Source organism: Protopterus annectens, chromosome 11.part0 (assembly GCF_019279795.1).
Source record: "Protopterus annectens isolate FY-2018-M chromosome 11.part0, PAN1.0, whole genome shotgun sequence".
NCBI lineage: Eukaryota > Metazoa > Chordata > Ceratodontiformes > Protopteridae > Protopterus > Protopterus annectens.
In genome coordinates this window covers 642,000,177-642,022,270 of record NC_056745.1, presented here as the reverse complement: position 1 = coordinate 642,022,270, position 22,094 = coordinate 642,000,177, and the positions used below count along the sequence as shown (strand labels likewise).

At 38.9% G+C, this 22,094-nt stretch overlaps 1 protein-coding gene across 1 annotated transcript in view; it reads right to left on the bottom strand.

The window, feature by feature from the left end:
- Positions 1 to 22,094, bottom strand: part of FBLN1 (fibulin 1) — a gene marked incomplete in the record, with an annotated part of 2,573,942 nt that overhangs the window by 2,210,750 nt on the left and 341,098 nt on the right. The window contains 1 exon segment of the mRNA XM_044088093.1: positions 20,814 to 20,949. Coding sequence (XP_043944028.1) covers positions 20,814 to 20,949 — 136 coding nt within the window.

The window sequence follows — 22,094 nt, the reverse complement described above, 5'->3', positions numbered from 1 at the left end:
GGTGCCTTGATATATTTGGTGGAGCCCTGTAGTACTCTCCAGCCACATGTGCACATTTGTTCACAATATGTAAAATGCTACATAATATGATGCTGTGGAAACAGCTGCAGCAGGATCAGCAAAGGGAAGGGATACACAGCCACCCACCATTGCCTAGGTCACCACAGCCACAGTCACAGGAGGTCTCAGAAGAGGAACCCCTGATGATCTCCCTGTAGGCAGACATAGGTTGCCCTGTATGCCCTGGCTTTGGCTAAGAGACAACACAGACCATATTCACTGACAACCTAGGGCCCTAGGGACTGACACCTTACTCCTACTCACATACATATATTAAAATTGTTGATGCCAGGCAACCCACACAACCTGTACCTATCTATGTATCAGCTGTGTACTGCTTGCATAACACAAAGTCAGCCCTGAACTACAGTCCTGTCAACTGCTGCATTTGCAAGGTAAGTCTCTAATCTACACACTACTTGTAAGGATTACTATAATATGGTATCATATGTATGGATCTGCTGCATTTATGCAAGGAAATATAGTGGGCTATGTGGACAGAAGTAACATCCACATGAGACTACAGATATCCAGTCCACTAATATGTGTTCCCTAATAATCACTAGGCCTCATGGTTGGAATATTCACTACATCAGTCAAGGGAGATGTTAAGCAGTGGGGTCACATGATATTTGGGTTATTGTCTATCCCAGCAGATCATTGTGCTGTTGTTCCCCCACCTCCAACATAGCAGTGTTCCCATATAACTGCTTTATAAGTAAGTCAGCAATGGTATATCAGCATACCAGGCACCCTCAGGGCTGTAACATAAAACTTGATCACACATTGTATGTCACACATAACACAAGAATAACAACGTACATATTTATGCTGTTGATTGTATGATGAATAACCCCTCTCTGTTTGGCAGCCTGTATGGCTCAATGGACTAGGAAAGTTAGCATTTGGGTTTGTGTTGATGGTTCTAATCTGGAAGTAGTCACATCTTTTGCATGTGTGGTATTATAATATTGGTGTTTTGACAGATTGCCAGTCTGTGTGTGGTGTAGCATTATGACCCTTAGTCACATATTAAGTACAGCAGACAGCTGAGGAATGCCATGGACATTATGAGTGAATGCAGTACTGCAGACAGATGTCATTGTCGGTAACAGAAAACAATATACAGCATTGCAGAGGTACAACGCTGGACACTAGCATGGATAATCCAGTGAGTTGTAATCTTTTATTTACTCATGGAACAGTTATAATAAACACACAAACCAAAAACCATAAAAAACATTAAATGCTTAACTGAAATCACCGCGTTTTTCGTCTCAAAGATATCGAGACTTCCTCAGATAATGTTATAAGGTTCATTACAGATCTTTAAATATAAACACTGTTGACTAATTAACTGCCTCAAGATTGTTGACTATTAAGAACTGAAACACCAACTAAAATCACTTCCAATTAATAACAACTTCCAATTACTGAAACAGCTTACATACTGGGTACATTAAAGAATCTTAAAAAATCTTAAAAATCTTGAAAGAAATGGAAGCACTTAAACCAAATAAAATAAGCACAGTATAACAAATATGCATATGCCCAAATATATATATATATATATATATATATATATATATATATATATATATATATATATATATTGCATAAATAGGAAGAAAAAAGCAAAACACTAATAAAAATAATTACTTTACTACCATCTAGTAGCTGATATGTCCTATAGAAATATGTATAGAAGGAACCATAAAAAAATGTGCATAGAAGGAACCATAAAAATGTGAATAATTAAAAAGTTAATTAATATTTAAACATGGGTTCTATAAATGTTAACTCCCTCATTAAATAGAGTGAAAATATAAAGTATAAAATAGTTACTTTGAATAAATTAATAAACTAATATGTTTAAAGCCTAGCTGCTCTTAATTTTAAAAGTGGGGGTATAGAAACATTATTATTTAACCCTGGGTGTACATTGGCCTGTAATAATATTTGCCAATATGTTTCTCTATATTTAATTTTTTCCTCCCACAAACCACCTCTAATGTTCCAGGGCACAACTTCCAACACAAATAAAAAAAAAAAAACGTAGCATCTTTGCAGACCAAGGTGTGCTTGTAGAGGGCAATATTAGAGTTTGAAGTTGCTATGTTATAATAGTGCTCATAGATTCATTTTTTCAGGGCCCTTTCAGTTTTACCCACATAAAATGCCCCACATTTTCCACAGTTGCAAATATATCAATCGTTTGGTATCACAATTACTGTATTCCTTTGCATAAATCAACCTGTCCCTACTCAGATGTACACATTGTGTGCACTTCCTGCACTTGTAGAGTCAGCTCATTTAACAAATGCCAGCCAGGTCTTGGGGTTAAGTATTTTACAGTTTGAACTCCAGGGTGAGCATACAGTTCCAGAGTTGCTTATAGTGTGGAAGTGATATTGTATATATATATATATATATATATATATATATATATATATATATATATATATATATATATATATATATATACAGATGTAGAATGCAATCTAGATAGGGGAAAGAGAGGGAGAAGGTGAATAATAAAAGATGAGGTGAGAGGAGAAGTTGAGAGGTAAGGGTTTATAGGATTCAGCAGGAAAATGAGGTATTTTTTTGCAGGGGCTAGAGATGGGTAGATAAGGTACAGTAGGTATATTAAGTAATGGCAGAGGAAAGGGTTGAGCAGTTACAAATCCAGTTGGAGAGGAGATGATTTTGCAGGGCAGGTTTAAAGTTGCAGAGGTTAGGCTGTAATTGGATGTATGTCAGCAGAGTACTCCAGTTTTTGGTGGTGTTCTACGAGTATAATAACTGCCCTACAGGTAATTTAAGTTTATGAACTTGAAGAAGCTGTTGTTCAGATTGCAGAGGCCTAGCAAGGTTATAAAGGGTTAGTAGAGAGGTAAGCACAGGGCAGTCATGTGGTTTATAAATAAGTTTATAAGCAGTGTAAGCTGGAGGAGTAATAGGTAGTGGGGGAGTTTGAGCCATTATATTTTTTTAGGGTGATATAGTGGTGAGTAAATGGCAACTATTTGTAGCAAATTTGGCTATCTTGTTATGGCATGTTTCTAATTTTTATTTATATTTATTTATTTATTACATTTGTTAACCGGGAAAAGTCCGACTAGGCTAGGAGCCCATTTTCAGCAGAGGCCCGGGGAGAAAAGCTCCAGGTAAAAAGCAGTACACAATACAAAAAAACTTGTCAGTACAGTATTTACCTATAAGATAGTTTTACATAAGACATTTTAAAAACAGAATTCTGTTACAAGCTTAAACAGAGATCACTAAAACGATGGTACAAAGGCAATATAGCAACTTGGTCAAATAAAAGTTACATGTGGTCTATAGTTAGAAACAGTCTAGAAATTGTGCAGAGTCAACAGATAATGACTGTATTTATAGTGGAGCCAAATAGCCTTTGGACAGGTGGAGTTTTAGGAACCTTGAAAAGAATAGTAGAAATCTGAGAGAGGTAGTAGTAAGGGGATGTGGATTATGGAAGAGCACAGAGGGGGTGGAACAGGATAAAAGGAGTTTAGCCAGGAGTATGACAGGAGCAGAGCCAATGATTAGCTAGATAGTTATGAAGTAGTTGCTTAAACTCATGAGGGTGTGGGTTTTTAGTTATGGTTTGAGGGAGGGTGTTCCAGAGTTTGGTGATTTTATTGGAGTAGAGACAGTCACCAAAATAGTTGTGAGAGTAGGTGACTTTCAGCATAGGTTTATCAGAGGATCTAAGGGGCCTAGAATTGTGACTAGGCTGTCAAGATTGGTAAGAGCAGGACAGTTTGAGGATTGGTAGATCAACTTGTAGGTCATAGTAAGTTGGTTGAGAGCTATAAGGTTTGGAAGTTCTAGCCAGTTTAGTTGGGAGAGCACAGTGCAGTGGTGAGAACTGTGTGGGGCATTTGTGGCAAATTTGGCAATCTTGTTGTAGCAAGAGTCTAGATTGTTTAAGTTAGTCCTGTGGAGGTTAGTGAGAATATGAGATCTGTAGAGGAGGGAAAAAAGCAGGTGAGAGCAGGGAGTGGTGAGTCTGGAGTTATGGGTAAGATACGGTCTGGCTCTATATAAGGTGCCAAGCTTGATGTGAACTTTATTGATTGTCAGAGCAACATGTTTTTCAAAAGTTAGATTCTCATCAATAGTGACACCTAGGATTTTAGTATGAGTTGTGGGTTCAATTTGTATTCCGTTTGAGAAGTGGATAGATAAGGAGGATTGACAGAGTTTGTATTTGTTATGTTTGAAGATTATTTATTTGGTTTTGTTAGAGTTTAGAATTAATTGATGTTTGGACAAGTATTTTTCTATATTTTAGGAAGATGATTGCATTTTTGATTGGAGTTCTAGTGGAGAGGGGATAGAGCATATAAGGGTGGCAGCATCAATGTATTAGACAATGGTGGCTAGATTGGTAGCAACATTCAGGTCGACTGTGAATAAGATAAAGAGGAGGGAGTCAAGTATTGAGCCTTGGGGCACACAGAGGTGGGGAGTAGGGGGAAAAGAGCATTTTCCCATTTAGTAGCTTGATGATGATTTTTGAGAGATAGCTGAGAAGCCAGGATAGAGAAGATGAGCTGAGGCCATAAGTAGAAAGTTTGTTGAGAAGTAGTTAGTGAGAAATGGTGTCAAAGGCTTTTGACATGTCAAGAAAGATGGAGGAGACAGCTTGGCCTTCATTGAGGAGATGATGGATGGTGTTTGTAAAAGAGATTAGAGCAGTTGATGTACTATGTTTAGGTCTGAACCCGTGTTGTGAACTGGATAATAAATTCTTGCTAAGGAGGTGGTTGGGGAGTTGTTTTTGGATGCATTTTCCTAAGATTTTAGCTAGTGACGAACGAATGACAATGAGGCAATAGTTGGTTATGTCTTTAGAAGGACCACCTTTATGCAGTGGGATGATGTGGGATATTTTCCAAAGATGTGGGACACAATGTTCAGTAATCGAGCAATCAATCAGTATAGATATGGGTTAGGTGATAGATGCGGCTGTGATTTTTAGAAATTCGTTTGGGAGCTGATCTGCTGCCAGGCAGCAGGGTTTAAGTTTAGTGAGGAGAGATTTTTATGTAGCTTGTTTGAATGGGAGTAAAGGAGAAATTGTTAGGCTCATCAGGTGGAGAGGTGGGGAGAGTTATTTGGGCTTTGGTGGGTTGCCCAGTAGGGAGGTTATGGAGTTTATGAAGTGGGAGTTGATTTGAGCTGTGATGAGGTCAGAGTTGTTGGATGTTACTGGGGTTGGTGTAGGGGAGAAACCAGAGTATAGGAAATAGTTAATGTTCTCCCATAATTTACTAGAGTTGTTAAGATTTTGTTGTTGGCATCTTATGAAATACAACTGTTTGTCTGATTTGATTTGCTTTTTTTTGTTTGATTATGCAGTTTTTTGTAAGTAGTGAGGTCAGATGTGTTTTTGGTGGATTTGTAGGCTGTCCAGGCTCTATCCCTTTTTTTGATTAATAGTTTGATTTCTTGGGTTAACCAGGGCAGGGGTTTGGACTTTGGGTGAACTTTCCTTGTAGTGCAAGGTTATTAAGTATTTTAAGGAAAGCAGAGTTGAAGAATTGTACTGCTAGGTCTAGCTGAAGGTACCGGAGTGGAGTCCAATCATAGTGCTGTAGAATTTGGTTAAAAGTTGTGGGGGAGAAAAGTTTTTTGTAGCAGATTTATTTGTAGGAGATAACGTTTTGTGTGTGAACACATTTTCTGTATAAAGAAGTAGGTGAGTGGTCACTGAGGGAGCCTGGGAGTCAACCTGCTATGTAACTGAGGTTAGGATTGTTGGTTAATATCCAGTCTAGTGTAGACCATCTATTGGAATGTTTGTCAGTGTAGATTGGACAGTTTATGGTCTGGGTAAAATTGTAGAGACTGAGGAAATTAGACGGGTTTTTGGCTGGGCAGGATTGCCAGTCTAGGTTGAAATCACCCAGTATAATTGTTTCCTGGTTGAATTTGCTAGAAGCCCAAGAGAGCAGGTCTTCTTTGATGGGTAGGTTGTTGCCTGGAGGGAAGAGTAATAAGTAGTGGTAGTTGGTGGTTGATTGCAAGGAGGATTGCAAGGAGGATTGTAAGTTGGTTAGTAAAGGTACACCATAGGATAGAGAGGGTAGAAGGTACGATAGTGCTAGCACTTGTTTAGAATGGGGTGGACAGGAACCTATTGTGTCTATAGGGCAGCCCTAACTTTTTGTGGGTTTTACTAATATTGTTTTGGATATGCAAATCAAATGTGAGGTTTTCATCGATTATTACTCCTAACAATTTAGTGCGGGTTACCAGTTCAATTTTTGTAGAGTTGAGAGAGAATATGTTTAAGTCAGCTTTGTTAATAGGGGATTATCTCTTAGGTGTGAAAATCATATGTTTGTTTTTTTTTTTTTTTTTTATTTAAAGAAAGGTGATTATTGTGAAGCCATGACTCCACAGTGGAAAAAGCTGGCTGATTATTTTGCCGCAGTATTTTTGTATTGCTTGCAGAGCAGACTACGGTGGAGTCATCTGCATACTGAAATAGGGAGCCATGCAGAATAGATAGATGGAGGTTGTTTATAAAATATTAAATAGAAGAGGGCCTAAGACTGAGCCTTGGGGGAATGCCTGTAGGGTTGTGAAGGTAGGGGGGGAATTGAATTTTGCCATTTAACAGCATGCTCTCGGTCAGAGAGATAGCTTTTGAACCAATTAAGTGACTGGGGAGAAAGTCCTATGTTTGAGAGCCTAGAGAAGAGGATTGAGTGAGAGATGGTATCAAATGCTTTAGATAGATCTAAGAAAAGGGCAGACACAATGTGTCCTGAGTCCCTACCTTTGTTGACTGTGTCTAAGAAAGAGATTAATGCAGTGAATGTACTGTGATCTGGGTGGAACCAATGTTGTGCTGGGGAGAGGATTTTGTTTTCATAGGTTCATAGATTAGTACTAGGCTAACTGCCCTTGTGGGCCATTTTCAGCCTAGCCAATTACCCCATGTGAGAATCAAACCCTGCACCTTATGTTTGTAAGGTAAATACCTTAACCATTATGTCAACCTCAGGAGAGAGCCTAAAACCTGTTTCTGGACACATTTTTCAAGGATTTTAGAGATGGGGAAAGTATAGCAATAGGTCAGAAGTTAGAGATATCAGTTGAGGGCCCCCTTTATGTAGAGGAAGAATGATAGCTTTTTTCCAAAGAGAAGGGACATAGGATTCTTGGATTGACCTATTAATTAGAATGCTAATGGGGAAGGCCACTGTGTCAGCAGCGACTCTAAGAAACTTGGCTGGAATTTTGTTGGCTGAATTAGAGCAAGGTTTTAATTTCAAAAGGAGTTTTTTGATACATGTGGTGGGGATGGGAGAAATGTTAAATTCTGGGTAGGAGCTGTATGGATGTTGGGTATTAATGCATGGGGTTGCAAGATGTGTGGAATGTATGGTATTATTGGAGTTCTGAGGAAAAGAAAGTTGTGGAGAAGAATGAGAAGGATTAGAATTATATGTAAGAGGTGTGGAAAAGGTAGCAGTGATATTGGCAATAGTGTCAATAAAGTAGGAGTTAAAGCTCTTGGCTATTTATTCAGGAGGCATGTCAGGGTATGGGCAGGGATTGGTTTTAGTTCCAGGGTTTAAAAGGTTATTGATAGAGGACCAGAATGTTTTGGGGTTGTTTTTTTCTGATTGGCTATAGAAGATTGGTTATAGAAGTACTGCTGTTTGTCTTTAGTAATGAGTTTTTAGCTTGGTGTTGGAGCTGTTTATAATGAATGAGGTCAGATGGAGTTTTAGATTTAAGCCACATTTTCCATGCTTTATCTCTAGAAGTCATAATTTGTTTAGTATGTTTTGTTAACCATGGGGTATTGTTGCTTTTGATTTTTTGTTTTTGTTTTGGTGGGAGCTAGACTATCCAGTGTATTTAGAAAGGTGTTATTGAAGTAAAGTAAAGCATCATCTAATGAGAGGATTTTGAGACAGTTCCAATTTAGACTTGACAGGATGCTATTAAATGTGGTGGGATTAAATTTTGAGAGATTTTGGACAAGTTTAATATTATGGACTTTATTAATGGAAGTATGAGCACAGGCAGCATAGGCTAGGAGATGGTTGCTAGTAGAATTGGGCATTGTGCCAGAAGCTATGCATTTGGAGGGGCCTGAGACTAAAATTCAATCTAAGATGGAGCCTTCATTTGATCTCTTATTGTACCTATTAGTAGTTGAGATAAGTTGGGTGAGGTGAAACAAATTTATGCTGGAGGGTGATTGCAATAAATGGTAGTCCAATCAATATTCATGTCACCAAGGATAATTGTTTGATTTTTAATGTTGTAGGAAATCCAGGAAAGGATGTTTTCTAAAACTGTTATATTATTTACAGGGGGATATATGGGACTATAATACAATGTTTTAGAGCAGTTGATTTATAGAAAGGAAATTAAAATTTTAGCATTTTGGAACTGTGGGATAGGTTCTTTAAATGGAGAGATATTGAAGATACTGGGGTAGATAATGGCAATGCCATCTCCTTTTTTATATAGCCCATCTGCTCTAATTGTGCTATAGTTTGGTGGGAGAAACTCAAAATCCTGTATAGAAGGTCTTAACCAGGTTTCTGTAGCAGTTAGGATATTTGTTTTGCTATGGGTGAGCTAGGCTTGCAACTCTGCAGTTTTATTGCAGATACTTTGGAAGTTTAGGTACTAATATGAAGGGTTTTGGAGCATTTAGGTGAGTTAGCATATGAGATGGAGGAAGTGTTGAGGGGCTCATTGTTTGGATGAATGTCTCCAGAACAGATGAGGGAAGAGAGGATATAGGAAAGTTAATGTACAAAATGAGATAGTTTAGAGGTGACATAGTGGGTGAAGGAGTTAAGAGAGTTGGATGTACAATATAAGGAGTAGTTTGAGGAAAGAATATATTTTATAGTACAAGAAAGGTAATTTGTATGATAATGGCTGGGGCTAATGTTACACTAGGAATTCTGTGTGGAAAATGTAATGCTAATAATCTGGTTAGTTCTAGGTGAAAGTGAAAATAAATTGAATGAAGTAGCATGCAAGAGAAGATGCAGCACTACAGAAAGGGGGGAATAGGAGTAGTGTATGTGAGAAAAGGGGGGACATTTGGAAAGAATACCTGCAGGGTTAGGAGGTGGGGATTGATTGTTAGAGAGGAAGTATGAGGGAGGAAGTGGAAGGAGGTGATTGGCCAGTGAGCTAGGGGGAGTGGCTAAGAGAGTATAAATGTAATGAAAGATGGGTGGGAATGGAGTAGGGTAGGGGAATGGAATGAGCCTGAGTGTAGCGAGGGCAAATTGAGCTGGATGAAACCCAGTTGGAACACTGTGAAAAAAGCATCACCAAGCAGTTGAAAAAGCCCTTGCACTGCAAAAGGCCAAAAGTATGAAGGTAAGAGTGAGCTGTCTAGGGTGCAGTGTGTAACAATAGAGAAGCCTATTCAGGGCTGAGAGACTAAAAGGGGAAGGGTAGCATCTTCAGGTTTAGACACCAGACACTTGCGTATGTGAGGGAAGAACAGAGCTATGTAAAAAGGATGATATGGAGGTGGAAAGATCTCCGAGCTGGGTTATTAGCAAGAAAAGTGGGAGAAAGGGAAGGGGGCAGATGAATTTAGTGTGTGCCTCAACTAGAGTACAAGTACAAGGAGACAACAATATAATTGGCTTAGCTAGATAACTCATTCACTGGGGACAAAGACTGCGCTAAAATAATGTCTAGAAAACCACTATAATGTAGATGTACTTTGAGCACTCCAAAGTAAAGAGCAGAATAGCTCTCCTGTAGTTGCTGGATGTTGGCCAAGGGGAAGTACAGCAGACCAGCATTTTCAGAGTAGGCAGGGGTGGAAATAACATGGTCACTCACTAAGGAAGCTGAAAAACTATCTGTCTCTCACATACATAGTATATCTATCTCTATGTAGTGTCAGACAGATATATAATGATATATATACCTATATATATTAAAATGATACATAGATTCTCCCCTTACATCTGCACATACATATCATGGGTCTACTTTACATGACTGAAATCTCATTTGACTGAATTTTATTTGCCTGAGACATAATACCAAATTTTCAAAATACTGAAAACTCATTTGACTGAATCTCATTATACTGAATTGTAAGCCATAGACATGATGTGGCTTTCCTTTCTCCTGTGACATAATTGTGATAAAAAGAATTACTGTAATGTATAGTGTTGATTGTCAGAATACCAATAGTCATGTAGAAAGTAGTGTTGTGGTGTTTCTAAATGTGGGTATGTCTGTTTACATTTTATTGGGAAGTATCTAAAGTAATATGGCAGATGTGTTGTGTATTCACAGCAGTAGTGGCATAGTGTAGACTACTGTAAGCTATGTAAAAGGTATATGCTCTTTTCCCCACTGTAGTGCTATCCTGGAGTTAGTAGATATAGTTAGGGTGTTTGTGGGGCACAGCCCCCCAACTTGGGGGTTGTGGGGGGCATAGCACCCCACCTAGTTTGGTTTGTTTCGTCCAGTTTCTGTTAAGAGGGTATGTAAGTAGTTTTTAAGTTCTAAAAAGAGTTAGTTATTGGTGTTGTAAGTGTCTATGTCTGTGATTTACAAGTTAGTATTTTGTAATTCAGCATCGTAAGCTTTCAGTATAATGAGTTTCAGTCAAGTGAGTTTTCAGTATTTTGAAAATTAGGTATTTTGGTCTCGCTCAAATGAAAGTTAGTCAAATGAGATTTCAGTCATGTGAAGTAGACCCACATATACACAAAAACACACAGCTACATTTATATATACATCCCTATTATATACATAAATATGTGTGTGGATGACTGCATTGTCCTACATCCTCTAATAATGGTGAGTAAATCTGCACTATCACACATCCATGCTTTTGCTCAAAGGATCCAAACTAAGGGCGCAATAGTACATAATGCACTTACCTACAGACACCTGTGTCTGCTGGATGTCACCACATAGACAGACATGTGAGCAGGTGGTGTAATGTATAATGTTGTCAATGCATGCATGGACAGGGCATATTGTTCCTGGCCACAGGTTTGCCTCTCTAAGTGCAAACAGCCACATATGGCCATTCTGGTAACTGTGCACACATAACTAGGATAATAACCGTTATCTCACTACTAGGATATTAGATGTGGATAACAGTATGAAGCAATATCACTCTGCAAGCCACAGATGCTGTTCAACACAAGCCTAGTTTGTGTAATGCACAAGTACTGTACCTGCAATTACATATACAACAGATGTAACCCGTGGCATGTGTGATAAGTACTGTGATCTATAGTGTATAACATTAGATAGATAGGGGTTCTAATCTCACTCCAGGTCATTTGGTGCACGTGTGTGTGTGTGTGTGTGTGTGTGTGTGTGTGTGTGTGTGTGTGTGTGTGTGTGTGTGTGTGTGTGTATGTGTGTGTCCTACAAAACAACTGACATGCCCTCATGGGCTATCCACATGCCATGGTTATGCACTTTTTGGCACTGTAACTTACTGCTGGTTTCCAAACTCCCCTCTTCTCCAAGGCCTGATAGTAGATCCACCTTAAGACTACCAGCTGACAGTGTATTATCAGACTTAAGCTGTGGCAAGTGCAATAAGTACTGTGAACTATAGTATCTAAGACTAGATAGGTAGGGGTTCTGATCTCCAACCAGGCTACTTGGTGTGTGTGTGTGTGTGTGTGTGTGTGTGTGTGTGTGTGTGTGTGTGTGTGTGTGTGTGTGTGTGTGTGTGTGTGTGTGTGTTTGTGTGTGTGTGTGTGTGTGTGTGTGTGTGTGTGTGTGTGTGTGTGTGTGTGTGTGTGTGTGTGTGTGTGTGTATCTTGCTGCAAAACAACTGACATGCCCTCATGGGCTATCCACCTGCAATGGTTATGCCATTTTTGGGCTGTAACTTGCTACTGGCTTCCAAACAGTCCTTTTCTACAAGACCTGATGATGTCATCCACCCTAAGATTACCAGCTTACAGTGTATCATCAGACTTAAGCTGTGGCATTTGCGATAAGTACTGTGAGCTATAGTGTATAGGATTAAATAGGAAGAGGTTCTAATCTCACTTCAGGCTACTTGGTGTGTGTGTATGTCCATATGACATAAATTTGATCACCTTGGTAACTTAGAAATAGGTAGGGTTTTGTAGTTTTTTGTTTGTAATGTGTGATGTGGCCCCCCAAAGGACTGACCAGAACAAGGCCTGCTAATGTCATCAGGTATATGTCCTAAACTGATAATACTAGCAGAGATGAGGTGTGTTGTGTGCATCACATACTGTGATCTGTAGTGTGTACCATTGCATAGGTAAGTGTTCTCATCTACATACACCCAACTTGCACTACATGTTTGCCTTGGAGTGTTCTGTATGCAGTAATTGGAAGTGGTGCTAGCCTCACTGTAGCCATGTTTGTGTGTGAGCCTGTTAGAGCATTTACATCATGTTATGGAACTATAGGACATTTGAACTTCCCTAGCATAATGGTCATACAGCCCTTACAATCATAGACATTTTATACCCATAGTTACAGGATAAGCACATATTGCCCAAGTCCGAAAAGGACACAGACAGATGCCCTGTGTTGAGATGATGGTTGCTCAGCCAATCATACAAATGACATGTGCTGAGGTGCAATGAGGTACTATGTGTGCCATTATGCAGGGTTCTGTTTCAAGGGTGTGTTTAAGTCCGCTAGACAAACCTCTCCCCCAAGTAGTACTAATATCACATATGAGGTTAATGTCCTTACAGTGAGTTAAACATCTACTATGCCTCCTATAGAAAGGCAGCAAATGCAATCAGAGTCACACATTGCCCTGTATGCACCTCTGAGTAGTCTATATGCTGCAAGTGACAATGACACTCATTGCAGGTGATCCCCGTTGAACACATACTGAAGACAGGAAGTGTCTTTGTGAGGGACCATACTGTTGTGTGCAATTGCCAGTACTGCTTGGAAAGATACATCAACAGATGGCCATTGCACTCAGATATTGGCATGCTGAGGGAAGAGTATTTGGAGGTTATGAGTATGTCACTTACAGGTGACTGTGGCTCAGCTATGACATATGATTCCTGCCATATCACTGTGGAGACATGGTGATCTGAGGCACATTAGGTGTAAACCTGTTTGGCCAGGTCTGTGTGCCCAGTTCTTTCACTCCTGAGTATGTACATTTCATGTTGTGACTGATATGCTACTTACCAGGTGCATAGATCTAACTGATGGAAATGATACTACATATATATTTGCATTGCGTTTATGGCCATTAGTATGTCAACTGGCATGTGTTCACAATACCCTCTTGCAGGGTAGTGAAATACCATAGAGACTTTATGGAGTGCTCACAATTTGCAGGCATCAGCCAACATTGTTAGCCACATTCATTCAGTAGTCATATGTATTGTGATTAAATGGCTTCCAAGCAGTAGAAAACTCAGGACTGTGTCCTGTTGAGCACTACAGCTTACATATCAGCTATTGGAAGCAGATGTCCCTATGTTGCATGCCATCAATGGGCCACTTAATGACCCCTATAATGACAGTATCATGGATGGCTAAGTGGGTGCTTTTTTTAAAAGCCTGAGTAGGGAATATAGTCAGACAGCTTGGCTCAGTCTCGGGGGTTGTATGCCCTGAGGTACCCTAACCCAGGTTCTTGGTGACTGCCTCAGAAATGTCCACCACATGTAACAGTCATGCTCCGCCTGTCACACATCCAAACTGTGTACAGTTAACTGTGTGTAGATCACATATATGTGTGCTGATCAGATCTATGATGATTGCCCCTATGGGCATAAAGATATGGATACTTAGACAAAGAGGTGAATAGTTCTGTTGGCCAGTGGATGCACCACCTCTGTGCCATTGTCCACTCAGCTGTTGTGCAGCCATTGATGTTAGTATCATTGGAAGGGTTTGCCAGTGGTGTTAGTAATACTTGTCAGATCATGGGTGGGATGTAGCCTGGAATGTTATGCATGTGCAATAGATGCTGTGTATCTTCCATCGAGAGGCCAGTTATGAACTGCACTGTAAATATGGAGGTTATGGGACAGGTTGTAGGAATGTCATGTGTCACATGTGGTAGGGACAAGGGAGTGTAATTGATGCAGACAGTGTGGGAGTACAGGTTAGGAATGAGTACAGATCCATCATATGTGGCATCATGATGCATGAGGTCACCAACAATCTGGGCCAGTCCTTTGAGGTCACACATGTAACTACACTGTGCATTGTGGTTCTGCTTTGTGTGGGTGGCTAATTTTGTTACTTACCCTGTCTGCACAACATCACAACAATACTATGACACTGTGTGCTTCTTTTTTAGCTGAGGAGGTAGTGCCTCCATGTTAGGGGGGGCACCCAAACTCCAAATGTCACACAGCACTGTCCACCTGTTATTGTACAGCATGCTAATATCATTTGTTCACCAGTCAGGTTTTCTGAGCCATGACAAGCCTGTGACCATCCTGTCACGTACACCCATGTTTGTGTAATTGTAATGCTGCTGACATAATGCATGGGTGTAGAGCTCTGTATACTTGCCTGTCCCATCTGAATGGGGAGGTGCAGTCATCCTATTTCAACCATTCCACAAGAGGTAATAAGTGGCTTTCTTGACAAACATGTCTGTATTGGGGCTGTATATATAATAGGGCTAAGGAGACTGCTCTGTGGCCAGATCCCACCTGGGAGGACCTCACATGGGGGGTGCTGTACTGGTCACCCATATTGGTAAACACATGATGCAATCTGTTGATTCCCCATGTGGGGATATCATGGCACTGCTGCAGGGCATTGTAGGTAAGGACCTGGACCATCTCTTGGGCAAGTGAGCCATGACACAAATAAGCAACACAGTGTGTACATATTACACTTCCCCAACATGTTTGTCTGTGCTCTGTACAGATACCTTGCATGACTCTCTTCTTACAACATGCTGGAAGTCAAGGGCGCCCGCAGGCAGGTGCAAGGGGGTGCACTTGCACCCCCCTGGAATCGGCTGAATAATGTTATAATTAAAAAAAAAAGTTTTTTTTTTTTCTTTTTTTTTTTTAGGACATTCTTTCTTTAAGAAGAAAGAAGTCCGGGCTGACATCATGCGTTCTTCTTTAAGAAGTCCGGTTGCGGGTGTGCTGACATCATCGCGCGCATATGTTCAAGTTTGCGAGCGGGAACTCTCACGGACGGATGGTTTTGGGTTCACAAGCGTGAGGAAACGAAAGGAACTGAAACTGAAATGGACGGAAGATGGGACCGGTTCACAGTGGGAGGAAACGAGCGGAAGATGGGACACACTTTCAGAGTGAGTAGTGTGTGCGCGTGTGTGTGTGTGTGTGAGATATGGTTACAGAGCATGTTTTCCAAAAAGTTAGTTTTACAGACATTTCAGAATTATTTTGTAAATGGAAAGAAACTGCAAGTACTGTATAACTAGTAGGTTATTTTATATCGCTATTGCTTTTCAGTATTTTCAGGTTTTGCATTTTTGAAAATTTTTTTAGTCAGCTGTAAATCTTAGAACTAAGAGTCCATGCAGAAATGGGCATAAAAGTTTTATTGTCTCTTGTGGGCTTTGAAAAGACTGGAAAATGTTTAAGGCCAATAAAACCAAAGTAGGTAGGTCACAAAGCTGGGAAAGATTTGCCAAAGTTTGGCTTTGTGCAGACATCACTTGAATTTGGTCTCCTAGTAACTGTTGCTGTGTGTGGATTGGTAATGCTCTTAGCAGCACAAATCTTTGGGCAGGAGGTGACCATTCAGTACTCACTTGGTCTGACTCCATATAGTCTGTGTTCAGAGTGAGGTCAGGAATCTGCCAGTAATGCTTATACTTAGTACCTCAAGAAGTATTGGGGCATGAGTGTCATGTGACAGGCTAGTTATGGGCTAAATATTATGCTTTGTAGACTGGAGGAAAGATTAACCCTTCTGTGTGTTTGCTTGCTCTAGTGAGGTAAAAGAATTTCTGAAAACCTTTATGCATGTTTTCCTTTAGATAACAACCTTGTTGGTCCTATTGTGCTTAGGTTGAATAAACATTGTTTACTGAATGGTTTATGCTTGCCAAGGCCAGTATGTAATGCTGAGTTTATACACACATTAAATGTCTGCACAGGCAGCTTCTTAAATTGCATCTGATTAATTCATGCTATTGCACATTTGCCACTCATTTATCAGCTTGTACTGTACTTAGCAATGTTGTTTCATAGTTTTCAATATTCATGTCAGCCAGAAGTGTGTAATGTGTTTGCACAAGCACTTGGACTTTTCTTCACAGTGGTTTTACTTAAATTTGTACAGCTCATTACTTGATGCCGTTTTCTTTTGTGTCCTGATAGTTTTGCTGTATTTATCAGCACTAGGTAGAGAACAGCAGTTTAGTTTCTGCATTTCTTAAAGCACTGTTGGTGTGTCCTACTCTCACTGTTTCATAGATATCTAAAAACATGGAGTATTTACTTCATCCGGCCAGTGGTTCTTCAGGTTCAGCATCTCTTAACTTGGGAAGGTTAACAGATGGAGTAAATGGACAGGCACTGATTTAGATAAGTCCCATTAATTTATTTCTCTGGGGGTTGGCATCACAATACACTGAAGGCTGTCATTATTGGTTCATATGATTTGTTTCATTGCTTAAAGGAAAGATGCTCAGAACTATAACTTTAAAACACACTCTAACAAGTGGTGCTGTATTATACAAGGGATATAATTCAATTATTATGTAGTATAATTAAGTCAGGAAGGTGAATCAAAGAACTCTTGCATGTTTCTAAAAATGTGTGCAAGGAGCCTATGATTTGGAAACGGGCCAAAGGTAAACTTACCCCGCCATTGGCCAGATGCATGTTCGTTGAATGTGGGTTTCAATGCTGTTTCAGTGAATGTGGGTTTCAAAGGTAGAGAAGTTTTAATGCTAAGTCTGTTTTCATTGTAAGACTATTGCTTTGTTTAGGTTTAGTAAATGTCTGTCAGTGTTTGTGCTATAAAATTTGAAATAAAAGTTGTAAATGAAATCCAGATATCTGTAATCATTGTAGAAGTAAAGCATAAAACAGTATGCACACTGAGAGATTTGAACAGTGTCTATGACAAATGGGGAGAAATAGCCACGTAATAGGACACTGGAATGGCTGTGTGGGCGGGGAGGCTGAGTGGGCGGGGCAACCAAGGGGGTGGGGCTGCATGGGCGGGGCTTGGGTTTGCACCCCCCTGCAAAAAATCCTGCGGGCTCCCTTGCTGGAAGTAACTGCAATACTCACTTGCACAGAGGACAACTAGCATGTAGTGCCAAGCAGTGTCTCCAGATCTCTGAGTCATGTAACCTGAAATAGGAGTTAGCATGGATATGAACACTAACACTTTTGTACACCTACTGACACTGGACCAAACACAGTTACTTTTTATCAAGGCCATATCATGACTACCAACTGTAACCAGCAGAGCCTATTGAATGTTACACTATGCAATGGATATTGGATATATGTCTCACTCAACCAACCACGGCCTGACAAGGTGTAGTACAATATTTGGACAGCAGGCCTTTCTGTAAACTGTGTACATCATGTACAGACTGTTATGTCAGATAGTGGATAGGCAAGTGTCTGACAGTTATGTTCTGGGAATATAGCATTGGGAGCCCTATGGTGCAATGACACCAGTCACCAGTGGAGTTTACCATCCTCCATTATTAATCCCCATCTACCTGTTCCCTCTATGCAGTCACAGCAACTGTCAGTGACCTCTGACTGAGTACATTAGCAGGTGATTACATATTAGGTGATGTCACAGAATCCCACACTGAACCAACAGTTATCCAGGATGGCCTAAGACACAGTCAGTTGTTCTCTGAGCCACTGACAAAGACTAAATGCCATTGACTGCACAATACTATACTATGAGAAATCATCCACCCCTGCAAAATATTGCAATGTCCTCACACTGCACACAGTTGAGCCATTTCACATGGAGTTATGGACACAGAGTAATGTAGCCTTTGACTTTCACTGGTCGGTAAGGTGTGGGGATGCATTCACCTGTTGTGCAACCTATACTTACAGATTTGGGACTGTCATTGCTATACTGAATGTGGCAGTCATCACACCTATCACTGTGTGCAATGGCACCCCTACTATGTCACTAGCAACTTGTAGTGACTTGTTGCTAGTAGAATTAAATATGTTCTATGATGGATGGTTATGTGATACACAAAACACATCCTGGATACATACCTCTCAAATTCTTTGCTCATGAATCAGGCAAAGGCCCAGAATCAGGCACATTTTTAAATACTACTCTAATGTACTTAAAAAACGTTTATATAACAACAGGTTTTGCACAGTATGTAGTTCCAGAACATACTTACTACCTGTAATCCTTAGAGATTTACTAGAAAATCAAACATTTTCTAAGGTACAGGACAAAAATATGAAGCAAAATCAGGGTCTTTCTGCAGAAATTAGAGCGAGATGAGCGGTAAACCTGGATACTGCTGATTTATATAATTAAAAAGAGACGACCACTCAACAATGTGACTGAAAACGTGAAGGTTTGGCTAACAGAACAGAACTAATTTGCAGATTACCAGAAAGTCAAATAGCCTTGACCTCAAAAAGGGAATAGTCATCCATTATTAATCCTTTTAGATTGTATGACTTGAACAAGATATGGTTAAAATAATAAAAAGTATTCCATTTAAACGTTGCACATTGCTTAATAACATTGTAAAAGTAGTAAGAACCATTACTCTTACCTGCATGCATAGTATTCATAAGCCAGAAGCATTTGTTTCAGAAACATGTACAACATGTTTGGGAACCAGTCAACATATTCAGAAATCAAGCATGACAAATGGCAATGCTTTTTCCTTAGACATTGAGTGGATAGTGGCATTATAAGACCAAACTGGACATGGTGGTCCTCATATAGCATAATTTACTTCTACAACCAAGCTGCAGGTGAAGATATTTCTGAAGACTGTATCATGTTTCAGTTTTCCCTCAGTGCAACACTTATTTATCCAGCTGACTGTCCTAACACCAGTTTGTGAGAGTATTTAAAAATAAAAATATACTTCAAGAGGCAGGCAAATGTTGACAAGTGTCAGGTATTTATTGTACAGGTAAATGCTTCACACTGTACTATGGGGCATATATCCACTGGAAATAAAACATCCATTGCTATAAATTAGCAGACAAGAACTAGAAGGGGAAGTAACATGCATTAGTTCATGTTGTTTGTTTATTTGTTTGCATTTGTTAACCTTATGAGTGGTTTGAGCAACTAACCCTTCCCAGATATGGACTGGGCTCTAAAAAAGAGCACATGCAGAAAATATTGATGCATTTGTAGAGAATTGTACACATCAATCATATATGTTTCAGAGACCTCATATCAAAGTACAGAAGCTGCATTAGTAAATGTACAAATTTTGGAAACAAAAGATGAGTATGGAATTGTTACAGTAGCATACAACTATTGTAACATTATTTATACTGGAAACAGAACTAAAGAAAATTTGTTACAAAAAGTAGGAGAAAGAGAATTTACCGTGGTTTCTGAATTTCAAAGCACTGTATAACAGTAACAAAAATATAGATACTGCAAAATATTTGCGGTTAAGTAATTTAATCATGTCTACAAACTCAACAGCTACATAGTAACCATAAAGAAAGAATGTTTAGAAGTAGTGTATCAACATCAAAAGATGCAAGTTTATCTATAGTCTTAAACATTTACTATGGTCAGTAACTGCAATCCCCTTAAACAAAGCAGCAAGGTAGTAAACAAACTCACAAGCTGCTTTGCAGATCCAAGGACTCTGGTATTCAATAAATCAGTCCAGTACTGAAAAAGGGAAAGCATATGTAGATAGCTAGAGTACAGAAGAATGCATCTTCACTACTCAGTAATTACCAGAGGTAGCCCTGGTTTCTATCTTAGATGAAGGAGAAATATAAAGAATGAAAATGTGCCTGTATTATTATTTTGCTGAGTAAAACATAATTTTATTAACACTAAAACATGTCTGACTTCTTTTCATTTTGCCTATGACCGAGATACACAAACATAATTTTGTTTTTTGTTTTTTAATTAAGGTGCAGGGTATTAAAAAAAAAGATAATTTTAACCCACATTACCTTTTATTTATCAGGTCAGGTATTCAACATGGTATATCACTCACAATTAGTCAGTTCAAAACAGTTATTTAGGGCACAGTCACTTTCTTGGAAGGTGACCCCAGTGATGATGTGTCATGAATTGACCGAAAATATTGCAGTTCTGATTGCTAAGGTGTCAACACTGCATACAGATAAACAAAGGGTGTGTGGAGTTATGTCCTTTTAAAAAAGTGTGACAACATTTTCAGGTTAAAAGAGGCAGTATTAGACACTTAACATCCGCAATTGTCATAGTAAATCACTTCTGTATAATCAAAAATGTACTGAATATACATTCAGCTTACTCACTCTATCTTCATATTTAAACTTCAAGGAATATAGTTGCAGGGATTTGGGTGTGACTAAACCAGAGCAGTACATGACAAGACTTGTCAGACTTTCTGACAGCTACTACCAAAATAATAAAATTAACTTTTGCAATTCAGAACACTGAAAAAGGACAAACAACTAATAGACAGCAGATGAGCATAATAACAATAAAATGAAGAAGGCTGCAGTATGGATCCCAATCAGTCATGTATACAAAAATAAGAACTGCAATATCATTTAAAATCCAACCTTCACAAAAGTTTCTTCACAACTGGAAAAATTCTGAGCCAACTGGCATGTCTTATCAGTGTCTGTGTACATCTGAATCCCAGCCTTGCAGTAAGAATCCTCCAATGCAGTACTACAGCACAGCTCTTGGATGACCCTGTTTGGTGAATAAAAAACATTAATATTCCATCAGACTAAAACTAAACATGAAGAATGTGCACAATAACAAATGTATTTGTTCTGCGCTCACACTGCAAAACATCTGAATGTCTAAGTGACAAATATGTAAGTCCTCAGTTATCTTTTCTGCAAATGTTTCATTAAGTAATGGTTTAGAACACTGTGCTAGTTACTTATTCACTCTGGTTTGGAGACCCAGGAAGGAAAGCTTTAAGAGTGAAACAGTATAACAATCTCATAACTTCTAGTAATAATATAGATTAAACAGTCTATCATTCATAAGAAAGTAGGTGTTACTAATAAATAAAACTGGACTAATTATAAGGTGAACAATCACGTCAGTATATGCCCATCAGTAACAGTGTGTAGTTCTGAATCATATTTAGAGTATTATAATTAGGAGTAAAGTATAGATTATTAATTAGTGTGAGAAGTTAAAGTAGATATGAGTACAATGAACACATTGATTATCTGTTTATTTTTATCAAATTTCTTTTTATTTTTGCAAAGTGTAAAAAAAGGAAAAAAATAAAAAAAAACAAAAAAAAAACTGTTCAGCAAGTTAATCAAAATTACACAGACAGAGACACATTTGCCCAAGTGGATGTTCATGTTAGGCTAAGAAACCTCAAACAAGTCGTATCTAGCCAGTCTCTAAGAAAAGACAGAAAAATAAACCATCTTCCCAAACTATTTACATAACAGAGATTTTTGAACTCATTTTTTCTGATTGTCTTAAAAACAGAAACCTACTCCAGTACCTCCATGCTCTATTTTTAAATAGTTCTGTCCTGTTATTCATCTTTGTCTGTTCAATGATTACTAAGAATTCTTAGTAGTGGTCTGATCATACATGAAACCAACATAGTGCTACTTCTAAAGGATATAAATCTTCATTATAATGCAACACTTTCTAGTTTCTATCCTACCATGTGCAGTAAAGTTTTTGCCATTCAGTATTAACTCAATCATTCCAATGGAGGTCAAGCAGTTTGCACTGTAACTTCCAATGGGCAGAGCCTAAGACTTTTGATAGAATCAGTTTATGTCCTCACATTTCAAACAAACGTACATGTCTTTGGAATCATATGGGTTATGAAATAAGTATAAATGGCAAACCCT